General features: G+C 42.6%; 1 protein-coding gene across 1 annotated transcript in view; it reads left to right on the top strand.

Moving 5' to 3' along the window:
• btbd11a (BTB (POZ) domain containing 11a) overlaps positions 1-21,956 on the top strand; it is a 140,250-nt gene continuing 118,294 nt past the window's right edge. The window contains exon 1 of the mRNA XM_030045748.1: positions 1-1,092. Coding sequence (XP_029901608.1) covers positions 228-1,092 — 865 coding nt within the window. The 5' untranslated portion in view covers positions 1-227. The remainder of the gene's footprint in view (positions 1,093-21,956) is intronic.

The raw sequence follows: 21,956 nt of genomic DNA, 5'->3' as shown, positions 1-21,956 counted from the left end.
TCTCGGGTTACGCATATGAAGTTGTGGGTAAGAGCAGATCGAAGGCATCCAGTCATCCGAAGAAGAAGGAAAGTAGACGTTCACTTCCTTCATTTCATGGATCAATATTTTTTTTAGCTGGGGAAATACACTGAAGTGCTCGGGCAGCGGCTGAGGAATAGCACCGAACGACTTTGTGGTATTTAATTGAAAAGAGCCAAGCATACCTAACAGTATGCGGTGCAGTTATGGCAGGCAAGGGTAAGACAGTTGTGAGGACGCTGGAGGATTTAACGCTTGATTCTGGTTATGGTGGAGCCGCGGACTCGGTCAGGTCGTCCAGCGTGTCGCTGTGCTGCTCCGACACGCATCTGTCCTACTCGCATGGGGGCAACTGCTGGCATCTGACTGAATCCATGCACAGCAGACACAACAGCTTGGACACTGTCAACACCGTCCTGGCGGAGGACACGGAGATATTGGAGTGCTCGGGTCAGTGCGCCAAGCTGCCCGAGCTGGAGGACGTGCCATGGAGCCTCGGCGAGGTGGAGGGCGCATTGAGCAAAGACCAGGAGCTGATGGTGGGGAGCCCGTCGCCAGAGGTCCTGGCCCGGCTGTCGGCTCTCATCAGCCGCGCACTGGTGAGGGTGGCCCGGGAAGCGCAGCGGCTCAGCTTGCGCTACGCCAAGTGCACCAAACACGAGATCCAGAGCGCCATCAAGGTGGTGCTGTCCTGGACCATCTCGGTGAACTGCATCACGGCGGCTCTCAGCGCCCTGTCCCTCTACAACATGAGCACCGGGGACAAGTTCAGCCGGGGCAAGTCGGCGCGCTGCGGACTGATCTTCTCCGTGGGGAAGTTCTTCAAATGGATGGTGGATAGCCGGGTGGCCCTCAGGATCCACGAACATGCTGCCATATACCTCACCGCCTGCATGGAGAGCCTGTTCAGAGAGGTGTTCAGCCGCGTCCAGCGCAGCGCACTGGTCGAGAGGGACAACGGCGTACCCAAGTTTACGCTGGAGTCACTGGAGCAAGCCATCAACAACGACTCGGAGATCTGGGGTCTGCTGCAGCCGTACCAGCACCTCATATGTGGCAAGAATGCAAGTGGTAAGAAAAGTTGAAAATGCAAGCATATATTACTGATAATTTGCGTGATTGGATACACTTTGAACCCCGGGGGTCCGTGTTGGATGCCCGCTTGTGTTGTCCTCCACTGCAAAAACATCCACGTCAATTTGCCATGCATAGTCATATTCAGTCTTCACATATTTCCCTCCTAAAACAAATGAAAAATTCAGCCACTGGTGTGGTAATTCACTTGTTTCAGGAATCTTCCAGAAACATGTTGAAACATGGCAGGATAAGTCAGATCAGTCGACTAATATCAAGAAAATTATGTTTTTATTATGCTTGGAGCAAGTGAATTTGCATTAGATAGCACAATTATTTCATTCCATTGGCAGATTTTTTTTTTCATTTGTCTGATAAAAATATGACCTCAAATGAAACATTTCATTAAGATAGATACCCTTTGCAGTTGACAAACTGAAATATACATTAGCCAGGAAATGGAAATGATCTGCTCAGTGTTTTAGCCCAGCTGGAAAAGTAATATGAGTATAATTGGATAATTATACTGGGGAATAACCACAGCTTATCTTCCTCATCTAATTACACAACCAAACAAAAGGTTTTGACAGGGTCTTGAATATTTATCACCCTCAGGTTGAACCTCAAGGCCTACCTTGGTAACAGGAACTGCCTATCTTTGTTATCAAAAACCCAGAACAACAACAGTCCAAATAGGTATTTATCTGAAAAGATCAAACATGTTCCAACTTCTATTTCTTTGAGGCTATTGTGTGCTCAGATTTACATAGGAGACAAGAATGTAAACTCCATCTTTAGGATTCAGTATTTTATCAAATCCAAGACTCACTCAGCATACATGATATGTGTGTCTTGATTTTTCAAAAACAGGCTTTGTGTTTATATTGTGCGTTGGCCTTGTTGGTAATGCTATTGCTATCTCACTCCAGAAGGTGTAAGCTGTCAGTGTGGGCTGGCCCTCATATCCAAAGCATTGAATGAGTTGGCTCTAACTATAAAGCAGAAGGGACTGTAAATGCTATTCTCTAACTGGGTGCCAAGCAGGGCTGTACAATATTGACCAAAAAAATCATATTGCAATTCCATTGCTAAATGTTGCAATGTGGTTTGTGGTCCACATGCAGACATCTTGTTCTGTCTAAGTTTGTTTTTTTAGCACTAATTGGAGGTGAAAACAAGGTGCTAATGCATATGTATACTTGGTTTCAGTGTAATGGAAGAATTCCCTAAATTTAAAGCCTTGTTTGTAGATAAGCTACTCTGCATTCTCAGTGAAAGATCGCCCCAGAGGCGGTCTGAAACACCTCACCATCTGATGAAATATTGCTGCCTTGTGTATTTTGTCAGTTGCAGTAGTCTGTAATTAAGAGTGTGTTTTGGTTAATTGTACAACCCCTAGTGCTTAACATGAAAGTGTAAGTCCAGCGGGAAAGATTATATGGTGACATGATTTATCTTTTATGGAACAGTTCCAGTATTTGACATTTTTCTGGTTGATATGAAATTTGAATTTGAATTTTCATTTGAATTCAGTGGGGTCGGTGTTAGGCCTGAGGATATAACAGGTTTTATTTTCCTTGATCAAATCCCTCTTGTCTTTGCAACATAGTAATCAAAAACACTCGAAAATGAATAGAAAATACATAATAAACAAAGCAGGGTCAGATATCTCTTCCCAAGCCTATATTGTCAACTTTCTCATCGCCATCATTAATCTCCTGTTCCATCCTCTGACTTCCAGCTCCCAAGCTCCCACACAGCACAAGTTACCAATAGTTCTCTAAAAACTACAAGCTCAGTAGGGGTTCATTAATTGATGGCAAAGTACCTAAGGGTAACCCACTTGCAAAACATCCCTAAAGGTTTCTTCAGAGAGCAGATCATCAGTTTAATGTCAGGGTTCACGAACCCTTTATCCAGGGATTCCTCTTTGTAATAGAAAAATCTCTTTGAGCTTTCTCAAAGCCCTTTGACTGTTTTGAGTGCACTTTGATTGAATTGAGGGCCTCAAAATGTGGCGGATCAATAGCCTGTCTGTTTAACTGGGCCACACAGGTGAGACATTTTAACATTTTAACACCACTATGCCAATACTGTCTTAATTGTGCGACAAGTATAATTTCAGTAAACAACACTAGCCTCTACAGTGCAATTTTCACTGTGTGCCACTGGGTAGGATTTCATGGAAAATCTGATGGGTTACTTTATGGCACAAAACAGGAAAGGGGGTGGTTGTGTGTTCCAGCACAAAAGGAGCGAAGGCTTTTAGTGTGTCTCTCAATGGCAGATATTATAAAGACAGAGCATCATCATCAATCACCTCTACCTCGGTCTCATTCAGTTACACCGAGATATTATTATTATTAATCTGACAAAGGCATATTGATGTTTCAAAACGCCACCCGTAACTCGTTTAATGAAATGGGTGATGTTCATCTTGGAACTGTGGTTCTAAACAACAGAGTAACAGGTGCTCTGCAGACAGGAAGCACAGCCAGGCATGCATCGCCCTCCACTCCCACCCTTGGAACACATCATTTCCTGATGGTGCAGAGGAGGCTGCAATTTGCACTCACACAAAACAGTGTGACCTCATTCCATGACTTGCAGTTATGAAGGCAAAAATGTGGAGATTTAAAATTGTTGTTTTTGCAACTCTGATTCCCCCCTCCCCCCAACAAGTGTTTTGATTTCACGAGGCTGTGTTCTTGGCCTTTATCACTCATTTAGCTTGCATAAAATCTGACAACTGAGTTCTGTTCAGTTTTACAACAGCTCTCCCCTGACTGCACTAAAAGAGGAGTAATTCAGTAGAACAAGAACTTTATTGTCAGACTAGTGTCTAAATAATTAAGTATCCTCATACATATTAATGAGACACTTAAGTCTTTTCTCTTTATGCTGTGTATAGGTAAGCCTCTGCAAACAAAAGCAAACAAAAGTAATAAAAAAGAGTTACATTCAGACACAAGGGAGGTGGGACAGGGCAGGGTGGTTCCTTATGGTTAGTAACTTGGGCCCTTGTCTAAAATGTTATCTCAGGCGCCAAAGCAGTGCAGCAAATAATGACTAAATCCATGTTCCTCTGCACTCCTACTGAACGAATACACACGTGACAGCATTTACGCTGTGACTAATGAGCCAGCCTAAATGGAATCTTGTCTTCATTTCCTTTATTTTCAGTGGTATATCCTCCCTAAAATCTGAAGGAAATCTTTCAGTTTTGTTTGTTCGTTAAAAACGTACATCTGACATCCATTAACATAGAAATGCATAGTGTGTGTATATGAAAGGAGCAATTTTGGGAGGTTGCAGATTTAGTTTGGACTTGACAATGTATGACACTCCCGTCACAACCACTGTAAAAGTCATGCAAATAATACCAGTTGGCTTACTAATACCAATACTGATTCTAATCGCACCTGTGATATCTCCGCCACAAGTGACTAGACTACAAGGTTAGACACGTGTGATGAGACAGGGAGGTGCGACCATTTTGATCATCAAAGGTCGCAAAGAAACCGCCTTAGAAACTGAAACCAAGAGCAGCAAAGACAGAAAAGGTAGACTCTTTTGAGAAGTCTGAGGACAGTTCTGTCTCATGTCAGATTAATTTTATATTTACAAAAGTGTAATGCACTGTAATTTTGTGTGATATTTTACCAACTGACTGAAACAGGGATCAAAGCTGAAACAGACATGCGGTCCATGGTGCGGCTAAACTCATCTCAACTCTCGCTTTTGGTACCAGGTACTTTTGTGGATTTCGTTTGCCACTTCAGATAGTAGCCCCTCAGTGTAGATTGTCATCCTCGCGACGTCATCTTCAATGGGACGCACATAGGAACAATGGAGGATATCAAAGGGATGATGTTCTTGATTCTCGGTATGTGGCTGTTTGTCACCACAAGGAGACAAATTTTATTTCAGAAGAGGCTGAAAGCAGTAAGACAAAAGACTGATAAAAAAAAAAAACAAAAAAAAAAAACAGGAGAGCTTGGGAAATCCTACGTCAGAGATTGTGCAATGATGAGGCAGTGACACAGTGATGTAGTGATGATTCTAGTGATGATGCTCTCTGACCAGTCAGTGGTCTGCAGTGTTTTCGTGTCATATTTTTGTCCTGGCTCAGCTTGTATGGAGCCTTGACAGAGGAGATACCAAAAAAAAAAAAAGAACCAGGTAACAGGTACTTATCCCCAACTTGACCCGATGGAAAACCAGAAAAGGCAAGTAGAGTGAAGTTGAGTTGAGCTGCAGTGGAAAAGCGGCTTAAGAGGTCGGAGGTCGGGGAGAAAGTGGGTGGATGTGTACAGCGGCCTCCAGCTCTGATGACCTGGACTCAATTCCTGACTCATGGGTCATGAAGTTTCATTTAGAGTTTTTCTTAGTTGGGCATGGCCATAACCGTAACCTTATCGAACTTGTCTTAGTTGCCTAAACTTAGGGCCAGGGGAAATGGACAAAATTAAATGTCACAGTGTCTTTGACTGAGTGCCTCAATATTGAAAGTGTGACGATATTGTAAGGATGACTCCTGTTGCTTTTGAATTGACAGGTACAAGATTTCCGATAATCAAAATGTGGATGTGATTACCTAGCGGGCAGAAGCAGAAGCAGAAGCAGAAGTAATAGAGCAGCTAAAGCCCTTGTCACACTACACCAAGCCCTGGCCTATGAACATGTTACCCCAGGCTTACACCTCCATTAGCCCTGGGCTTACTAAGCCCAGTTCCAGACCAGGGTTATCCCTGATGTTTTGGGGGTCTGGGTTAAGGTCTTCAGTTTGAATCAAATGTTTGTTGTCCGATCCAAACTGTGTGCCGAAGAATTTTAACCCAGGGTTTTGAGGTTCAAATGTGAATCCTTAACCCTGGGCTCACTGTAAGGCCTGGGTTAATAAGTATGAAACTAGCCAGTAAGTTTTAGGCTAGCCCAGGGTTTTGGTTAGTCTAGGGCAAAGGGATGCAGGTGTGTAAGTGACTAATTAGTCCTGGGCTAACAGTTGTTTTCCCCCCCGAAACTCAGAAAGTGGGATATCGTGGGTTGGGGTCTGCAGTGTGGATCAAGATTAGAGCAAAAGCAGCAGAATGTACAATCAAAACAGTGCTCCAGGTGTTCTGAAGACTTTAACCCTGGGCTTTGATAGTCAAGTGTGACTCCTTAACCCTGGGCTTACTGTAATGCCTCAGTTAAGTAGGAGTGTGAGTTGAGGCCTGCCAAGGGCATAGACTAGTGCTAAGAAAAGCAAGTGTGCAAAGGGCTCAATAAGTTAAGAAAAGTGCATCGAACCCCTGTATTGCAGCCTTCAAACCAAGAAATGACAACATTTATGCCATATCATGATACAGTGTCCAATGTCTCTAATAATTATATTGAGCCCTACCTAAACCTAACATTAGCCTCACTCTTGATCAGTTTGTATGGCATGCTATAAGTACATATATCAATCAAATGCATAGGTGTAGTATGAATCAAGGGTGTATAATGTTTCTTAAAATATCTCACCCATGCTTTGACAACAAATTGCAAAAGAATATCTCAATGGTATAAACCTCAGCCAGAATGCGCAACATTAAACTCAATTCTTCACAGTCCTTGTAAGACATGCCATGCTCCTCTAAAGACAAATGATGTCAGAAACAAATAGCATGGTCATCAGCCTTTAAACCTGCCGGGGGCAATGTTTAATTTTGGAATCCCAAATGACTTGATTGTATCTGATTATGTTTGTCATTTGGTGTGACCTACCCCAAGGATCTGATCCAAGCTCTGCGGGACAGATGACACAACATAATGGAATTGCATGGCCCGCCATAGTCAGCTTATTAAATTAGCACTGAGGTATTTCTTTCCCTCCCCCGTCCTTTCCCACTCTCTGTTTTACACCATATTTTGTTGTGTCTTCAGTCGGGTGGGGGTGTGGGGGGTTGGATATTTATTTTCCACCATGGTTTAATAAGCTCAGCTCATAACCACATGACTCTGGCAAATCTACTGTTGTCCATTCTGTTATTATTTTCTGCCTGTGCCCCCCTCCCTCCCCCCTTGGGGTGGACTCGCAGATGAGCCGACAGATTGCTATCATTCCGGTGGAGATGCAAGCACCCGCATAGGCAAGCTGGTTGTAATGTATTTTTATGTCATTGTAATTTTATAAGACCAAAGGCTGCGCTGCCCTTCCCCCGTCCCACCTCACCCGACCTCCCCACTCCATCTTTATTCTCAGGGAAAAGCAGCAAGGATCAGACAACAGATTGTGAAGTTGCTTTCCAGGCTTGGTCTCTCTCTGTTCTCCTTGTAGCTTTACTCTGTATTTTAAGAGCTGCATCCATTTTCACTATTCACTGGCTTGGGATAGCACTGACTGTAATTTCACATGCCTGTCAGTAATTAAACTGGTAAGGATTCCAAAAATGCCTATAACGCTCCCCCTGGGCTGCAGAGACTGTTTTTCTGCTTCAAGTTGATAGAGTGTGGATCACCTTCCACTTGCAGAAACTGTGTGAAAGCGTTGGTTCAGAGGGAGATGGAGAGATAGGAGGTGGGAGATTGCGTTGGATGCCTAATGTTGTGAGGGAGTAAAGTGAAGGAGGAGAAACCAGGCTGAAGTGTCAGCTGGAGGAGGTGGTGAGGGGGCATTGGCACCGGTTCCTCTGAGATATAATTACCATGCAGCTCTCATTAATTAACACTTGCGCTTATCTGGTAGTCATTAAGATTAAGAATTAGCAACGGAAAACACCAGGGAGATAGAAACAACAAAGATGATAATTCCGCTCATTCATTTTTAATACCCGTTGTGCAGAAATCCATGTTGGCATGTCTGATCTGATTTGTCTGTGTGGCCAAGATTAAATGCACTTCTAGACATTCTGACCTGCGGCCTGTCGGTACCCGGGGCCACTGGGCTGGAACAGACAGGACTGGGAGTGAAACTGACAACGGATGCATGTTCCCAGGTTAAACTTCTGCAACTCTGAAAAATAAATGCAGAGCATCTGTTGCATCCATCCTTTTCCAACAGAGGTGGACAGGAAGAGCTGGAAGATGGTTTCAGTAACAGGCTACTATATACATGTACACACACACACACACACACACACACACACACACACACACACACACACACATCTATAATATCTATATCTATCCATATCTATCTATCCATCTATCTATCTATATATATGAAATCTGGATATCCCAATCATTGATTTGAAAATGTGCTTTTCAGTTACAATCAAGTATTTATCCAAGCACTGGATTAGAAATGAACGAGAGCTGATATGTCATAGCTCTTTTGGTTTTATTTTATGTATGTAGCTGTTAGTGGAAATTTCCATGAAACAATAATGCTCCATCAGTCATCGATCAAATATTGGATTGTGGACATAACAAGTAGCCTAATGTTGGATGAGCATACCTTAAATAATACCTCAAACACTTAACAATACAATACTGAGATATTTCATGTTATCAAATTAAGATTCAAGTTAATAGGAGTATGGTGATGTGTGCAGTCTTTCTGTGAGAAGCTTGGAGGTAGTCAATCACAATACATCACTGCACAGTTATTAGAGTATTTGTCATATGGCCCAACCTGTTTTGAGGGTGAATTATTATGGAAATAGCATCAGAGATTGGGCTTTTAGTGAAATTATTTAGATCCAAGATCCTCAAGGCTGTCTTTGCCATGAGTTGTGACAAATCATGTAAAAATTTGGTAACAAATTTACTGTGAGCAATATCTATCTATCTATCTATCTATCTATCTATCTATCTATTTATCTATCTATCTAGCTATCTAGCTATCTTGATATAGATATAGATAGCTATAGATATAGATATAGATATATAGTGGAACCTTAGACTCCCCTTGCTTTGACTGTCTCTGCCTTCTAAAATGAAATATGACATTGTTGTCAGCAGCAGTTACCATCAGGATACAAGTCTTTTGGCCTTCCGTGTAATGTTGTACAGAGGATATTTTAGACCATGATGGATGTTTGTGTAACCTTAAAGTCAAGATTAATTCTTCTCCAAAATGTGTCAAAATGACACATTTTGCATACAGTACCACTGGGTAAGCATGTACTCTGGACCACTGTCTGTAATATGTTTTTATTGGAGAATAAGAAATGAAGAAAATCCCACATGGTGCACACTAACCTGTGCTGCTCTCTGCACTGTTTGTGATTTACAATGGTGCATGACCTCATGTAACTCCTAAATTCAGCCAACGAACCAAGATATTATGACATCATTTTGACCATGCACATGAAATGCATGAAAGCAAAACTGAACCTCAGTAGAGTGCTGGGTGGTGTAGTTACCTGGGCAATGCTAACTACACTACCCTTATCTACACGATGGTGAAATTAGCATAGAAAAACAGCTCCCAAAGAACTCTTAGTGCATTAACGATTAGGAGCAAAGCTGATTATGCAAATATAAAAAAACAAGTTTTTCAACCCATTTTTTGAAGTGTAATTGCAATTTGTGAAAGTACTGTTTTAGTACTACGCTGACGTTACCTGTACATGCCTCCTGCCGGATCTATTTTCCAAATCAAATAGGGAAATAAAAAGCCATCAGAGCCATTTTATTTCCTCAAAAGTGGGTATTGGGATTTTTTGCTTTTTATATTAGCATAATCTGCTTTGTCTGTGTTCGTTTATGTGCTAAGAGTGTTATTTTGGACCTGTTTTGTGGCACCATGTAGAGTGCGGACCAGGCAACATATTTTTGTCTGAACCCAAGCAGCCCGACCCAAACCATCATTTTTATTTATTTTACACTGGAGTTTCACTAAAATAATGCTGACGTGACCAAACCTGACCCAAAATTTAACATAATTTCTAAATTTTTATCCAAACCTGGCCTGACCCATTGGGCCATGATGGGTCCCGACGGGCTCCGGTCAGGTATCCACACTGGAAGTGAAGGACACACACAAATACAGTACCGTGGATTAGCAGCCCTGGAGAGCACAGAGCATCTTAATAATGCTATCTCACCACCATGTGGATTCCTCATGCCTAGGTTGCTGTAAAACCCAACACTCTTACAAAAGTTCAGTTTTGCTTTAAGGCTCAGAAAGGTAAACAAAAACTTCATCATGCTAACAGGCCTACAGAGAGATTGGTAGCTGTGTTAAAAAGCACCAAGATGTCCCGTGGGTATACACAGCTCTCTCCCTTCTCTCTCCATATTTTCACACCCTGCTTACAGCCATGTTGAAAGACATGCTGGTGCTGTTGTGTGTAATCAGTTCCATCTGTTGACCCTTGAACTGTGCTACGTGTGTGATGTCAGTACAGCAGGTGGCCTATGGGTATTGGAGCCGGTTTTGATGAGGTCATCCTACGCCCACACCTCAGCGGGTGGCCGTGGGGACGGAATCAATGGGCACGATGCAGCCATGTCAAAGATGACCCAATTGTCCATAGCTTGTATCGCACACACTCTGCACCAACTGGCACTAGCCGGTGCCAGCTTGTTGAGACTGTGTGACACACACACGCTGAAAGTCTGGAGACAGCATTTCTTATTGGGCTAATTTGACATTGCCAGAACTGGTCACAGCAGCAGTCAGAAAATGCTGTGTTAAGTTAATTTGTCAATGCTTTACTGTCAGCGCTAAAAAACTTCAATCGATCGGCTATTTAACTTCTATAGACGAATCCCTGAAACAGACAGCTTCAGCTTCCTTAGTAATCAGCGCAGATTTCACTTCTGTTGTTTTACTTTTGATATAATAAAAAAATAAGATTATGTACCATCTCTCTTAAAAAGGACTTTTGCATTTGTTGATTGAGTCAAAATAAAAGCCCTAATGTTGGAGGTGAGCACGCACTTAAGCAGGAAAGTTGTGTTGGAGGATGAGGGGTAATGTAGGGTCACCAAGGTGTATTAAAAAAATCATAAAACTCTAACATACTTGGAGCGCAGCGGAAGTGAAAAAACAAAGCCTTCAGCAGTTTGTAATCAAAAGTGAGCGCGCTGCTCGGCTGCTGTGGGGATTGAATCACGTAGTCTCTGCTGTTGAGAGGTTTCAATCAGGTACCTCGCGTCCGTGTTGGAAACCGCATTTTTTTCATCCGTTGTACTGTATGTTTTCCTCCCTGCGCTTTTAGGTTGGTTTCCGTTATCACAGAATATGCATACTCTGTTGCACTGGGCCTGTGGTTGTTCTTTGAATTTTTCTCTCCTCTGATGACACTCTGTACCAACCCCAAAGCATAAAGCATCTTCTGTGTTCTTTACTTCACAAGATGTTTCCTTGCAATTTGAGAATGTTTTGTGTGTGTATGTGTGTGTGTTTGCAAAAGAGGAAATGAGCCTGCTTGATGAACAATAAAGCAGTGATGCACCAAACCACTGTGGTATGATCTTTTGCACAGTAAAGCTCACCTGAGATTTGAGTTGCTGGAATGCCCTTCGTAAACAGATAACTAGTTTTATGGGTTTCCTGACAGTACCGTGTGAGTCAAGCTTTTGACCAATTGTGAAACTGAAACAATAGCCAGGCTGTTGACTGGTTGTGAAATACTTGACTGCCTTTTTCTGTAAAACTGATGTCATTCTCATAGAGGGAATGAGGAAGCTGGTCTTTGGAAAAGATTATGTCTTCAATGCTCATTTAAAAATCTGGAAGTTTTTGTGTTCTGTGGGGGATTTTACTTGGTTGTATTTCAACCAGCACCCGGTGTCCTAATCACTTGGCCTGGCCACAGGTGTATAAAATCAAGCACTCAGGCATGCAGACTGTGAAACAAGACATTTGTGAAAGAATGGGCCGCTCTCAGGAGCTCAGTGAATTCCAGCGTGGAACTGTCATAGGATGCCACCTGTGCAACAAATCCAGTCGTGAAATTCCTCGCTCCTAAATATTCCACAGTCAACTGTCAGCTCTATTATAACAAAATGGAAGCGTTTGGGAACAACAGCAACTCAGCCACGAAGTGGTAGGCCACGTAAAGTGACGGAGAGGGGTCAGCGGATGCTGAAGCGCATAGTGCAAAGAGGTCGCCGACTTTCTGCACAGTCAATTGCTACAGAGCTACAAACTTCATGTGACCTTCAGATTAGCCCAAGTACAGTACGCAGAGAGCTTCATGGAATGGGTTTCCATGGCCGAGCAGCTGCAGCCAAGCCACACATCACCAAGTGCAATGCAAAGCGTCGGATGCAATGGTGTAAAGCACTTTTGTGTTGTTATTACTCATTTAGGCCCCTTATGTTGTTGAAGGTGAAGGGGATTTCTATAGCAAGAGCACCCAGCTAGCCCACAGGTTAACATCACACAAGCCTTACATAACACAAGCTCTGGTGAATGATTTGAGGAGAATAACATAAAGCCAAAGCCTAATCAATGCCCTCTTGAGCTTAATTATGTACTGAATACATTCTTTGATAAATCACGTAATATTTCTCGATGCATGCAACCACTTTGTCTCAAGGATATATTCTAGCCACGACTGATTGCTCACCAGTGGCTTTTTGATCTTGCTAGCTTTCCCTCACCTGTGTGCTGTTGACTTGTGGGGCATTTCTGCAGGAGGCAGATGACTTACATTGTTCCAGTAAAATGAAAAGCACCAGGCATCAATCAGCAGCTCCCCCAGAGCTTAATATCCTCCCCCTGCTATTATTTCACACACCTACCAGGCCTCTCTGGGTTGTTTGTATGTGTTGGTGCATGTGTGTGAGGGTGTGTGTGTGTGCGGAGGAGTGTGGGGATCTACACATGCCTTTATGCCAACAGAAATCTTTCTTGTATGGCAAGCCATTTTCTAGATACAAGATATGTGCAGCGCAGTTTTTATTAGTCATAATATAGCCACACTGATTTTGACTAGTCTCAATGCCAGGGCGACATGTCCGTTATGTAATTTTGACTATCGTTATATATTTTACCATCGACTTACATGGAATCTCATTCTCACTTGCAGTTCAGGTTTTCTTGGAAAAACGACAATTTAAAGATATCTGCAGTTACATTTTTACTAGTACAAATTATAATTCCAGATATCAATACTGTTATTTTGATGAGTAAAAATCACATCTATGATTTAATACTGAATAGCAAAAATACTCATTTGACATGTCTCTAATTTAGGTATGACTAGTTCTGAGAAGCATATGGGATATTTGTAGTTTCAGATCTCTAAAACAGATTTGTGGAAATCTAGAATCCAGTTTTGACTTACCAGAATATGTATTATTGATATCAAGAAGTAGCACAAACAGCCAGTCAGAATATGGCAATTGATAAGTGACAGTTCAGTTTCTTGACTGAAAATGTAATTGTAGGTATGTTTAAGCAGGCTTTGTAAGAGCTGAGCTGCAGAAGAGAGGTAATTGGATTACATGTAAGTCAACGGTAACATATGATTAGTCAAAATTGCATTATTTAGATGTCACTCTGGCATTATCGCTTGTCATAATTGCAGTGTGGATACTTAGATCTAGTATTAGGGCAAATATAAATGCCATTGCAGATATATTCAGTTGTTTTTGTGTAAAATTTGAGTCATGACTTGTACAGAAAACAGCTTGCCAATAGTCTTGTTAAAAACAAATCAAACCAGGTCAAATTGTTTTATGAAAATCCTCATAACTGCAGTCCCTCATTTGTATTCTCACTACGTGCAGTATCTGCTTATTGTAGATTTTTTTTTTGTTTTGTTTTGTTTAACTCCGGTGCACCTCCTCTCTGCTGACTGCACTTCAAAACGAACAAAAGTGACAGATGCACACATTTCCTCGACTCCTTTGCTCCCGTCTCCCCCGCTCTTCGCTGTCCTCCAACCTTTGCCTCACCTTCTCTCTACCTCTCCGCCGTTCCCTCTTTCCTCTCCTCCATTCCTCGATTCACTTCCCCTCACATCTACGTCCTGTCATCCTGTGAGCAGACACTTCTTCTTCTTTGCCGCGGCCTCCGTTTCCTGTAAATCGGTTGAAAACTTCCTACTCGCACAGGAAGGCTTTTATGTGCCTCTCCCTCACCCCCGTCAACAGTGTCTCCTACGTTATTCAAACTTAGCTGTGTCTTCCTCTCACTTCTCCGATGTTGTCTCGTAATGCCCTCTCATGGCGGGTCACATTTTTATGCAGTGTGAACGGTGATAGTAAACGCATGTCTCCCAAGAGCCTCAGCACAGCTTACTACAAACTATAACATGATTACTTGGCCTCCTCTCGTCTGCCTCTCGTGTTCGAGCAGCCATGATTAAAGGCTTTGCAAGAATCAGCGAGAAAGCTTTTGCACATTGCTTTTCATGCTTGTCCACATTGAGACAGGGCCCAATCCAGCGAAGTGCGGCAATTTCCCATTTCATGTGTCCCAACAAGTAAAGCTACAGTGTTTTTCTTTTTTATTTCACCGACTTATGACAGAAAACCAATTCCATCAAAGGGCAATAACCTTTTTTTTTTTCGGTTTACTTGTATTTGGCTGTAATTTAAGCGAGATGGAGCTGCACTAAGTTAGTTTTAGGGGATCAAAAGCGATTTAGGGCTGAATGTTCAATTCCCACAGTTGGAAGATTTCATACAACACCTCGCAGATGATGTCTTTCAGCTGGTGGCTGGTGGATTTCAGTTACACAGTCTCATCCATACGCTTAGTAAGTACACATACTGATCGCTTGCCTGTGTCTGTGTCCATGAGAGCCTATGTAATTGTATAATGCTCTGTACTTGCCAAAAAAAACTTGTAATGTCTGCACACTCGACAGTTTCTTAAATATAATACATCTCTTTTTCGAGCTCGCAGTCTGAATCTAAGCACCGATGCCAGTCTGCATAAACAAGACATATACTCTTATAATGAAAATATCATTATGATTAGGATGCGGGCCAAAGTGATTGCTTTCGTTGGTAACGAGACTGTTTTCTTTTCATCTCCTGTCTGGTACACAGATCTTCCTCAGACACAATCTATTTACTGTTAAACTGGCTGAATTCACAGCAAGCACCGTGACTGATGCTCTTATGTTAACCTTTCGGTCGTGAGTGACGTGAGATAGCCCTTCTCTACATTCTTTGGTGGCACACTTTCGCTCCTCTATATTCATCATGAGGTGGAGTGACAGGAGAGGAAGGACAGAGGGTGGGGAGGGACGCAGCCAGTCAAGTGGGCACAAATAAATGAAGCCCCTGGCGAATGTCTTCATCCTCCTGTTTCCCACGCACTGGAGTCGCCCGCAAAACACCGCTAGAGTGTTGCGTTATATCCCAACAGGCAGAAGACTATTTCATGCCATTACAGCATGCAACAGTTTAATTAATGGGGGTTGAGTGTAGGATCAGTTTCTGGCTGTTCCCAGGTGGCGATGGGAAATTAGGCTTCTTGCGCTGTGGAGAGCCATCTGGTGTCACAGTGACACGAAACAGGCCAATATTGGGGATGCTTGGCATTCTGGGGAATGAAGTCTAGGGGAAGCCCCTTGGTAATTACCGCTGCAAGGACCTACTCTTCTCTGGCACTGGAAACTCAGCCACCCCCTCCATGCATCTCATTCTCGTTCTTCCTCCCCTGTCCTCCTTTGTTACTCATCACCGCTGCCGACTGCACCACTTAATCCTGAGTTGACAAGTGTAGCGCCGACACACGGAGCCCACACACCAACAAAAGGAACGCCAACTTTCTTTCAAGAGCCCGCCGGTCCGGGAGGCGACGGCCACCGCTCACTGAGAAGCGGCGAGAGCGAGCGAGTCCCGCCTCTCCTGACATTTGGAGTCGCTCACAGCTCGACTGACATGTTCCGCTTGGGAATGTTTGCGCCGTAATTGTGACAAGACCTTTGGCGTGGCTCCCTTTTTGAGATGAAGATAAGGTCACGGAAGAACATGGGAACAAATGTAGCAATTTTGTTCCCCCTCCAATGTGTGGGCAAGGAGCATATCCTCCCACTGGATGTGAAGCGTTTCCTAACAATTACAAGACAGGACCTCAAATGTACAGCCAGGTGGAGGATTTCTTTTGTGCCGAATTGCTCAGCTGTGTTTTTCTCAGCGCATCGTCTTGCCGCGCTCGCCGCTCAGCAGCAGCTCCCCGTGGTGAACGTTCCTCCAGAGGCGTTTGCCTGCCTCTGTATCATGTGCCGAGTTCCTCATCATCACACTATGTAATTAGGCATTTGATGGCATCCCAGTACTATTGCTAGCCCTCTCCACTAATTACTGTTTTCTTTTCCGACTTTGGAGTAAAAAAAAAAAGGACAGCTTTATTGTATTGTGCCAGGCTAATGCCAGAGTGGCACAAAACAGCCATTTCAATTTCGGGGGTTCATAGCGGCAGGTAAAGGTTGCCCAGCTGGCAGCCTCTTGATAAACAACGATCTGTAAAAAGATTTCACTCGGTGTGGTGTGAGAAAAACATCAGTGCCTGCTTTTTTTGTAAGACTGTTAATGTTCTCCACTGTTTCCCTCTCCTCCATTCCCTGTTACACAATACATAACCTGTACGACCTGAAATATTACGTTACAAAATCCCGGCCTGTGAAATGCTGTATATTTCATTTGACCCATCTCATAGTAGGTTTTCCAGGTTGCACAGCCAAGTAAAAGTACTTTAGTCAGAGTGAACAAATAATACCAAGTAATACCAAGTCGTGGTGATTTCATATCATAAAAAGAGTGCATTAAGTTTGAGGGGGATCAATCAAACTGCCACCAAAATCACCCCTGTGTCCGCTCCATGCTGACATTAGGATCCATGCTAACAGTGAATTCCAAATGCTTTGGGATTCAGAAAAAGAAAAAAAAGTCACCATGGGGGTTTGACTCGATGGCAATTTATTTCTTAAAAGTTTTTATCTACACCATATAATAAAACAACTAAAACATATTCCTAAAAGGTCCTCTTAATATGGATAATGCTGTTTAGTTGCTTGCCATCAGCATTATGCTAAGCTGCTAGTAAGTATGCTGAAGTGTAAGCGGTAGTGTAAGGGATCTATTGGGGTTAAATGGATGATTTTGGTGTTTATGTTCAATGTTATATATCTGGTCCAAATAGATGGACTACCAGGAAAGGAAGAAGAAATAATGAGGGAAAGGAGGAGAATGATGAAACAGGCAGCCTCAGTGTTAGCACCGCTCTGAGAGACTGTGTTGTTTTCCCACCAAGGGCTGTCAGGCCTCCCAGACAAATCCCCAATAATCAGCTCCAGCGGCCTCGACTGCACAGACTCCAATACAGCATTTTTTTCCAAATAAGCCACTGAATGAAATATTAATTTGCCCCCTGTGTGTGTGTGTGTGTGTGTGTGTGTGTGAGCGTGTGAACTACCGTTGAGTCTTTTCACCATGCTCAGTCTTGCGCATCCTTGGTGTCATTGTACAGCTTTTAAATAGTTTCTTTGTCCAAAAAACGTGTGTCTGCAGCCATTACGTGATACTACATGATAACAGCATCGAGAATTTCTTGAATTGTGCATGTATTTATTTTGCTTTGCAATGCCACCTGTCTCGTCGAACCTGTTCTGTGTTACGCTGCGGCCTTTTGGGTGACGGGACAGACGTGCAGAGGCAGGGAGGGGTGTAGTCATGTTGCACGTAAGCTTTTGTTTACCACATCCTGATTCATTGCCAGTAACATACATGCACACACACACACGCACACTCATGTTTGAATGCCTATACTTGTGAGGACCTCCAGTGGTTCCCACAAGTATAGCAATACAGGTAGACTCACAAACACACACACACACAAACACACACACACTCGCACAGGTTGTGCCAGCTAACAGCCCCGCACTGTCACTCACCCATTACCGCTGCTGCTGCACCCAGGTGTGGCCAAGAGAGCATGTGCAAATTCATTATTCTATTTCTGTCTGTAATGTTACAATATTATCGTTTCATATCAGCTAACTCAACAGAACATATTTAATGTCAAAGCCATCGTAAAGCAGAGCTGGTGTTCTTGCATATTGAGCAGTGCCAAGTTTATTCTCCAGAGGACTCATTCACCTGTGGTAATGCACACCCACACACAGGAAAATGCATACCATCGTTACAGCTTCCGCACATTCAAACTAGATAATCCTCAGGCAACAGATTTTTTTTTTTTTTTCCCACACTCCCAAGCCAGACACCGTGTCATCGGTACCTACAATTCATCATAATATCCCGGAGGCTGCGTGGTGCACTCATCAAAATCTAGTTTGTTTTTCGCTTATTTTTCACCTGTGAATGTATCGTCGGGTGGCGGTATCGTCTCTAATCCCGACTTGTATTTTGGGCTGCCATAGTTGGAAAAGCCTGTTTTTGCAAGTATGAGTCAAACACATCAAGAGTCAGTGTGAATCCACATGAAATATACATTTTGAATGTACAAAATGGCAGCGACGTCCTCCGGATATTGTGTTGCAGTGTTGTTGTTTTTATAGCTATCTCAAAGCTTGAAAGGCCTTCTCTAACTCAAAAGCCCCTCTTTATTTACATTGTGTCCTTTGTGATTGGTACAGAATTAATAAATGCAACCAGATCGGGTTTGTAATGGCTTTTACCTGGATGGATTCACCCCATCAGTGTACTTCATGAAAAGAGTAAATATCCTTTTGTGTATTCTGTGCATATAGCTGAATAAAATGTGGGTGTGGGCCATTGAAGACGCAATTTCATGCCTGGCCGGTGGAGCTGAAACTGAGAATCAGATTCAAAGACCTTGTTAATTCCCACTGTTGGCTATTTACATCTTATTTTGTGCATTGAGAGCACTTGCAGACTTTCACAACTTTAGGTGACAGTATGGAGGAATGTGCTCTTGGTTTGGCGCTTTTACATAAGACTCACCTCACATTCATATAAGAGTTTGACTTTGTCAACAGATGACAGGTGTCCTTTTCCTCATCCCTGTATTTCACTCTGTCTGCCTCACTCTGTCTCTCTGCTGGAAGCCAAGGGCTGTGATATTGCCCAGGAAACATCAATCATGTGTTGGTTCCCCAGACAACCCCCACCCCTATCTGTGCCTCTGCTTGGCTCTCTTACAAGGGTTTTCACCCTGGCTGTTCTTATGCCGCTATCATTTTGAGTGCCTGCTCCGCTGCATAAATCCCTGTGTCCTCATGGGGGAAGAGAGGGGAGGCTGATAGAGTGCCATGCTATAAGTTGTTCCTAACAGGGACTGGGCTTGTCCATTTTCCCAGTGCAACATGTTTTGTGTATTTATGCGCTCTGAAACCTCATTCCAAAGGCTAGCCAGAGTTAGGGAGAAGAGATATGGCAGATAGCAGGGGCTTTCCCTTGCCTGAAGATGCATTGGATGGATGCAATCCCCTATCCGGCGCCATCCGTCTTTTGAAGATTGGTCACTCATTGCACGGTAGCAATAAGAGAGCGAGTTGACCCGTCTTAAATAATCCCAGCATTTACAGCTTGCTGTCAGGAAGGCTGTTGTAGAGACAAACAATCTGATGCTGCAGCGTAAATTGTACGCAGATAGTGGAAAATGATAGGGGATGTCGCCTTGATGTGCATTTGAAGTAGCCAATTAAATATTTTAGCCCATCCGTGTGAAGTGTTCATTTTTGTGTGCTATGTGTGCACGTATATGTGTGTGTGTGAGCATGCAAGCAAGAAAGAGAGTGATCTTTAGCATGACAATCAAATTGCCAGACCAGATGGGCCAGAGGATGTGCTCGTAGTCTCAGAGGGACCATTTTCTACCGTCATTGTCTTATTGTGTGTACTCCTCTGTGTGTGGGTCTTTATTTCATACAGATAAATTGCCATGTATCACCATTAATCTTTAGAATACACACCCACGAAGGGGATGATGTGTATTCAGGAAAAGGCTATGCCAGGGGATATAAACAACTTTCCTCAATAGAAAACATGACAAACACATTCTATCATAAAGCGACAGACAGCCCAGCAGTCACTCAGAAAACCAATCAGCTTTGATCACCTTTCTCAGCAGCGAGACGTAAAGAGTCAAGCATCTCAAAAAAAAAAAGTCTTTTTTCTCATCTTTTGAAACATTTCTACTAAGGGATTCATTGAGAATTCATTGCAATCCATCACATCAGTGCCTTCAAAGATTGTTAAAACTCATAGAGGCATGCAGGATTACAGTGGAAGGTTTCTGTGGCGAAACTGGAGGCTGTTCCCAAAGGCTTATTAACACCACAGATATGCCATTTAACCAAAAGCAAAAAAGATTTGTCTGCGCCTGTTGTGCATGTTTGGCATTTTGGATTTGCACATGTAATTTTTGGCATTGAACTTTTGTTTCAGCCGGTGGAGGATTATCACTGATGTGCACATTGTCCGGTGTTATTGTTTGAGCTGCATATTGTGTCTGTGTGTGCACGTGTGTGTGTTTATTTGTGTGTTTTGACCAACTGGATTGAGATCCCTGCGTCATCATGTCAACAAATGATCAGTTTTTGAGGTGTGTGCCTGCATCATTTGTCATCTGCTGAATGAGAGGCTAAATTGATTGGCGAAGAGGAAACTTAACCAACAAAGACGGCAACATAATAAACATCCGAATAACACAACAGCGTCTCATGACTCACTGCACTGTGGGCCTTTACCACATGACGGTCATCAGCACAGTCTGTCATGCATATTGAGGTTGTGGGAAATGGTTCATATACTGTGGAGAGCTGATTTAAAGGAACATTTCACCCAAAATACAAAAACAACAACAACAACAACAAAAAGATATTTTCCCAGTTGCCCCAACGTAGTCTATTCATACAGATCCAGCTTCTATGCGATTTGGTGAGGTTTCCACTTTGCTGTGGTCTTCTCTGTCTCCTGGCAGTCTGATCAGCGGTAAATTGTATCTCTCTGTGCCACAATTTGGTCAAGTCTTAGGTCCCATGGGCTGTGGATTTTGTTGGATGGAAAAAAAAAAATCATAACGTGATTATTTTGACAGATTGACCATTTCTTTACGTCTGTAAAATATGATTTGTAGGCCATGGCATCTCTGTAGCTCCATAATACTTAAGTTATTTTGCTATGCTGCCATATTTGACCTTTATCAAAAAATTGAAAATGCTGTGATTTTGATATTACACTTACCGATACTGCGATTTTGATGTGATTTCGATTAATTTTGCAGCTTTTGTATCTGTGTCTGTGTTTCTGTGCTGTTGCCTTTGAATCTGTCATATGTGCATTTTTTGATGATTTGAGCTTCACAAAACAATACGCAACCAGATCCAAATCACACACGTGTCTGGATGGATAGAATGCCCTATAGGGGGAATAGGAATTAAATATATATACTGTATATATATTAATTTATCATTATCATTCTAATTATCATTAGTGTTATTAATAATACTATTATTATTTTATATTTTAGGGAACTCTTCCTTTAAGGTTCAGATAGCTGGTACAGGTGTCATTGCTGTAGAGGGCATTTCTGAGTGTCACCAAACAGAGTTAATAGAAGAGGCTAGTAAGAATTATGTAACTTAATATACAGATCCCCAAGCAGTGACAAGGATGTAGTTCATGCATTTTTAATCCACCTCTGCATTAGCAAAACATAACAGTCACACAGCACACGCCTGCATGCACCTGCTGGCTGGCCGAACCTGGATATAAACACATTTCTAGGACATGAAGATGAGACCCACGGCATTATGAGGGAATTTCACTAGAGCTGGGTGATATATTGATATGATATATAGATATAGTGATGTGAGACTAGATATTGTCTGGCTTTTTGAGAATATTGTGATATGGCTGCATAATAGTAAAGGAATGCAATTTTCTGGATTTATTAGACTGTTTTAACTGTTATATTATTTGCCTCAACCTGCTTAGTCATCAGAGCCACATAACTAAGGACTGTTTATCAAAATCTATTGTGTGTAAATATC

The sequence above is a fragment of the Myripristis murdjan genome, chromosome 23, assembly GCF_902150065.1.
Source record: "Myripristis murdjan chromosome 23, fMyrMur1.1, whole genome shotgun sequence".
NCBI classification, from domain to species: domain Eukaryota; kingdom Metazoa; phylum Chordata; class Actinopteri; order Holocentriformes; family Holocentridae; genus Myripristis; species Myripristis murdjan.
The sequence above is the reverse complement of the archived record's forward strand: the minus strand, read 5'-3'. Positions and strand labels throughout refer to the sequence as shown.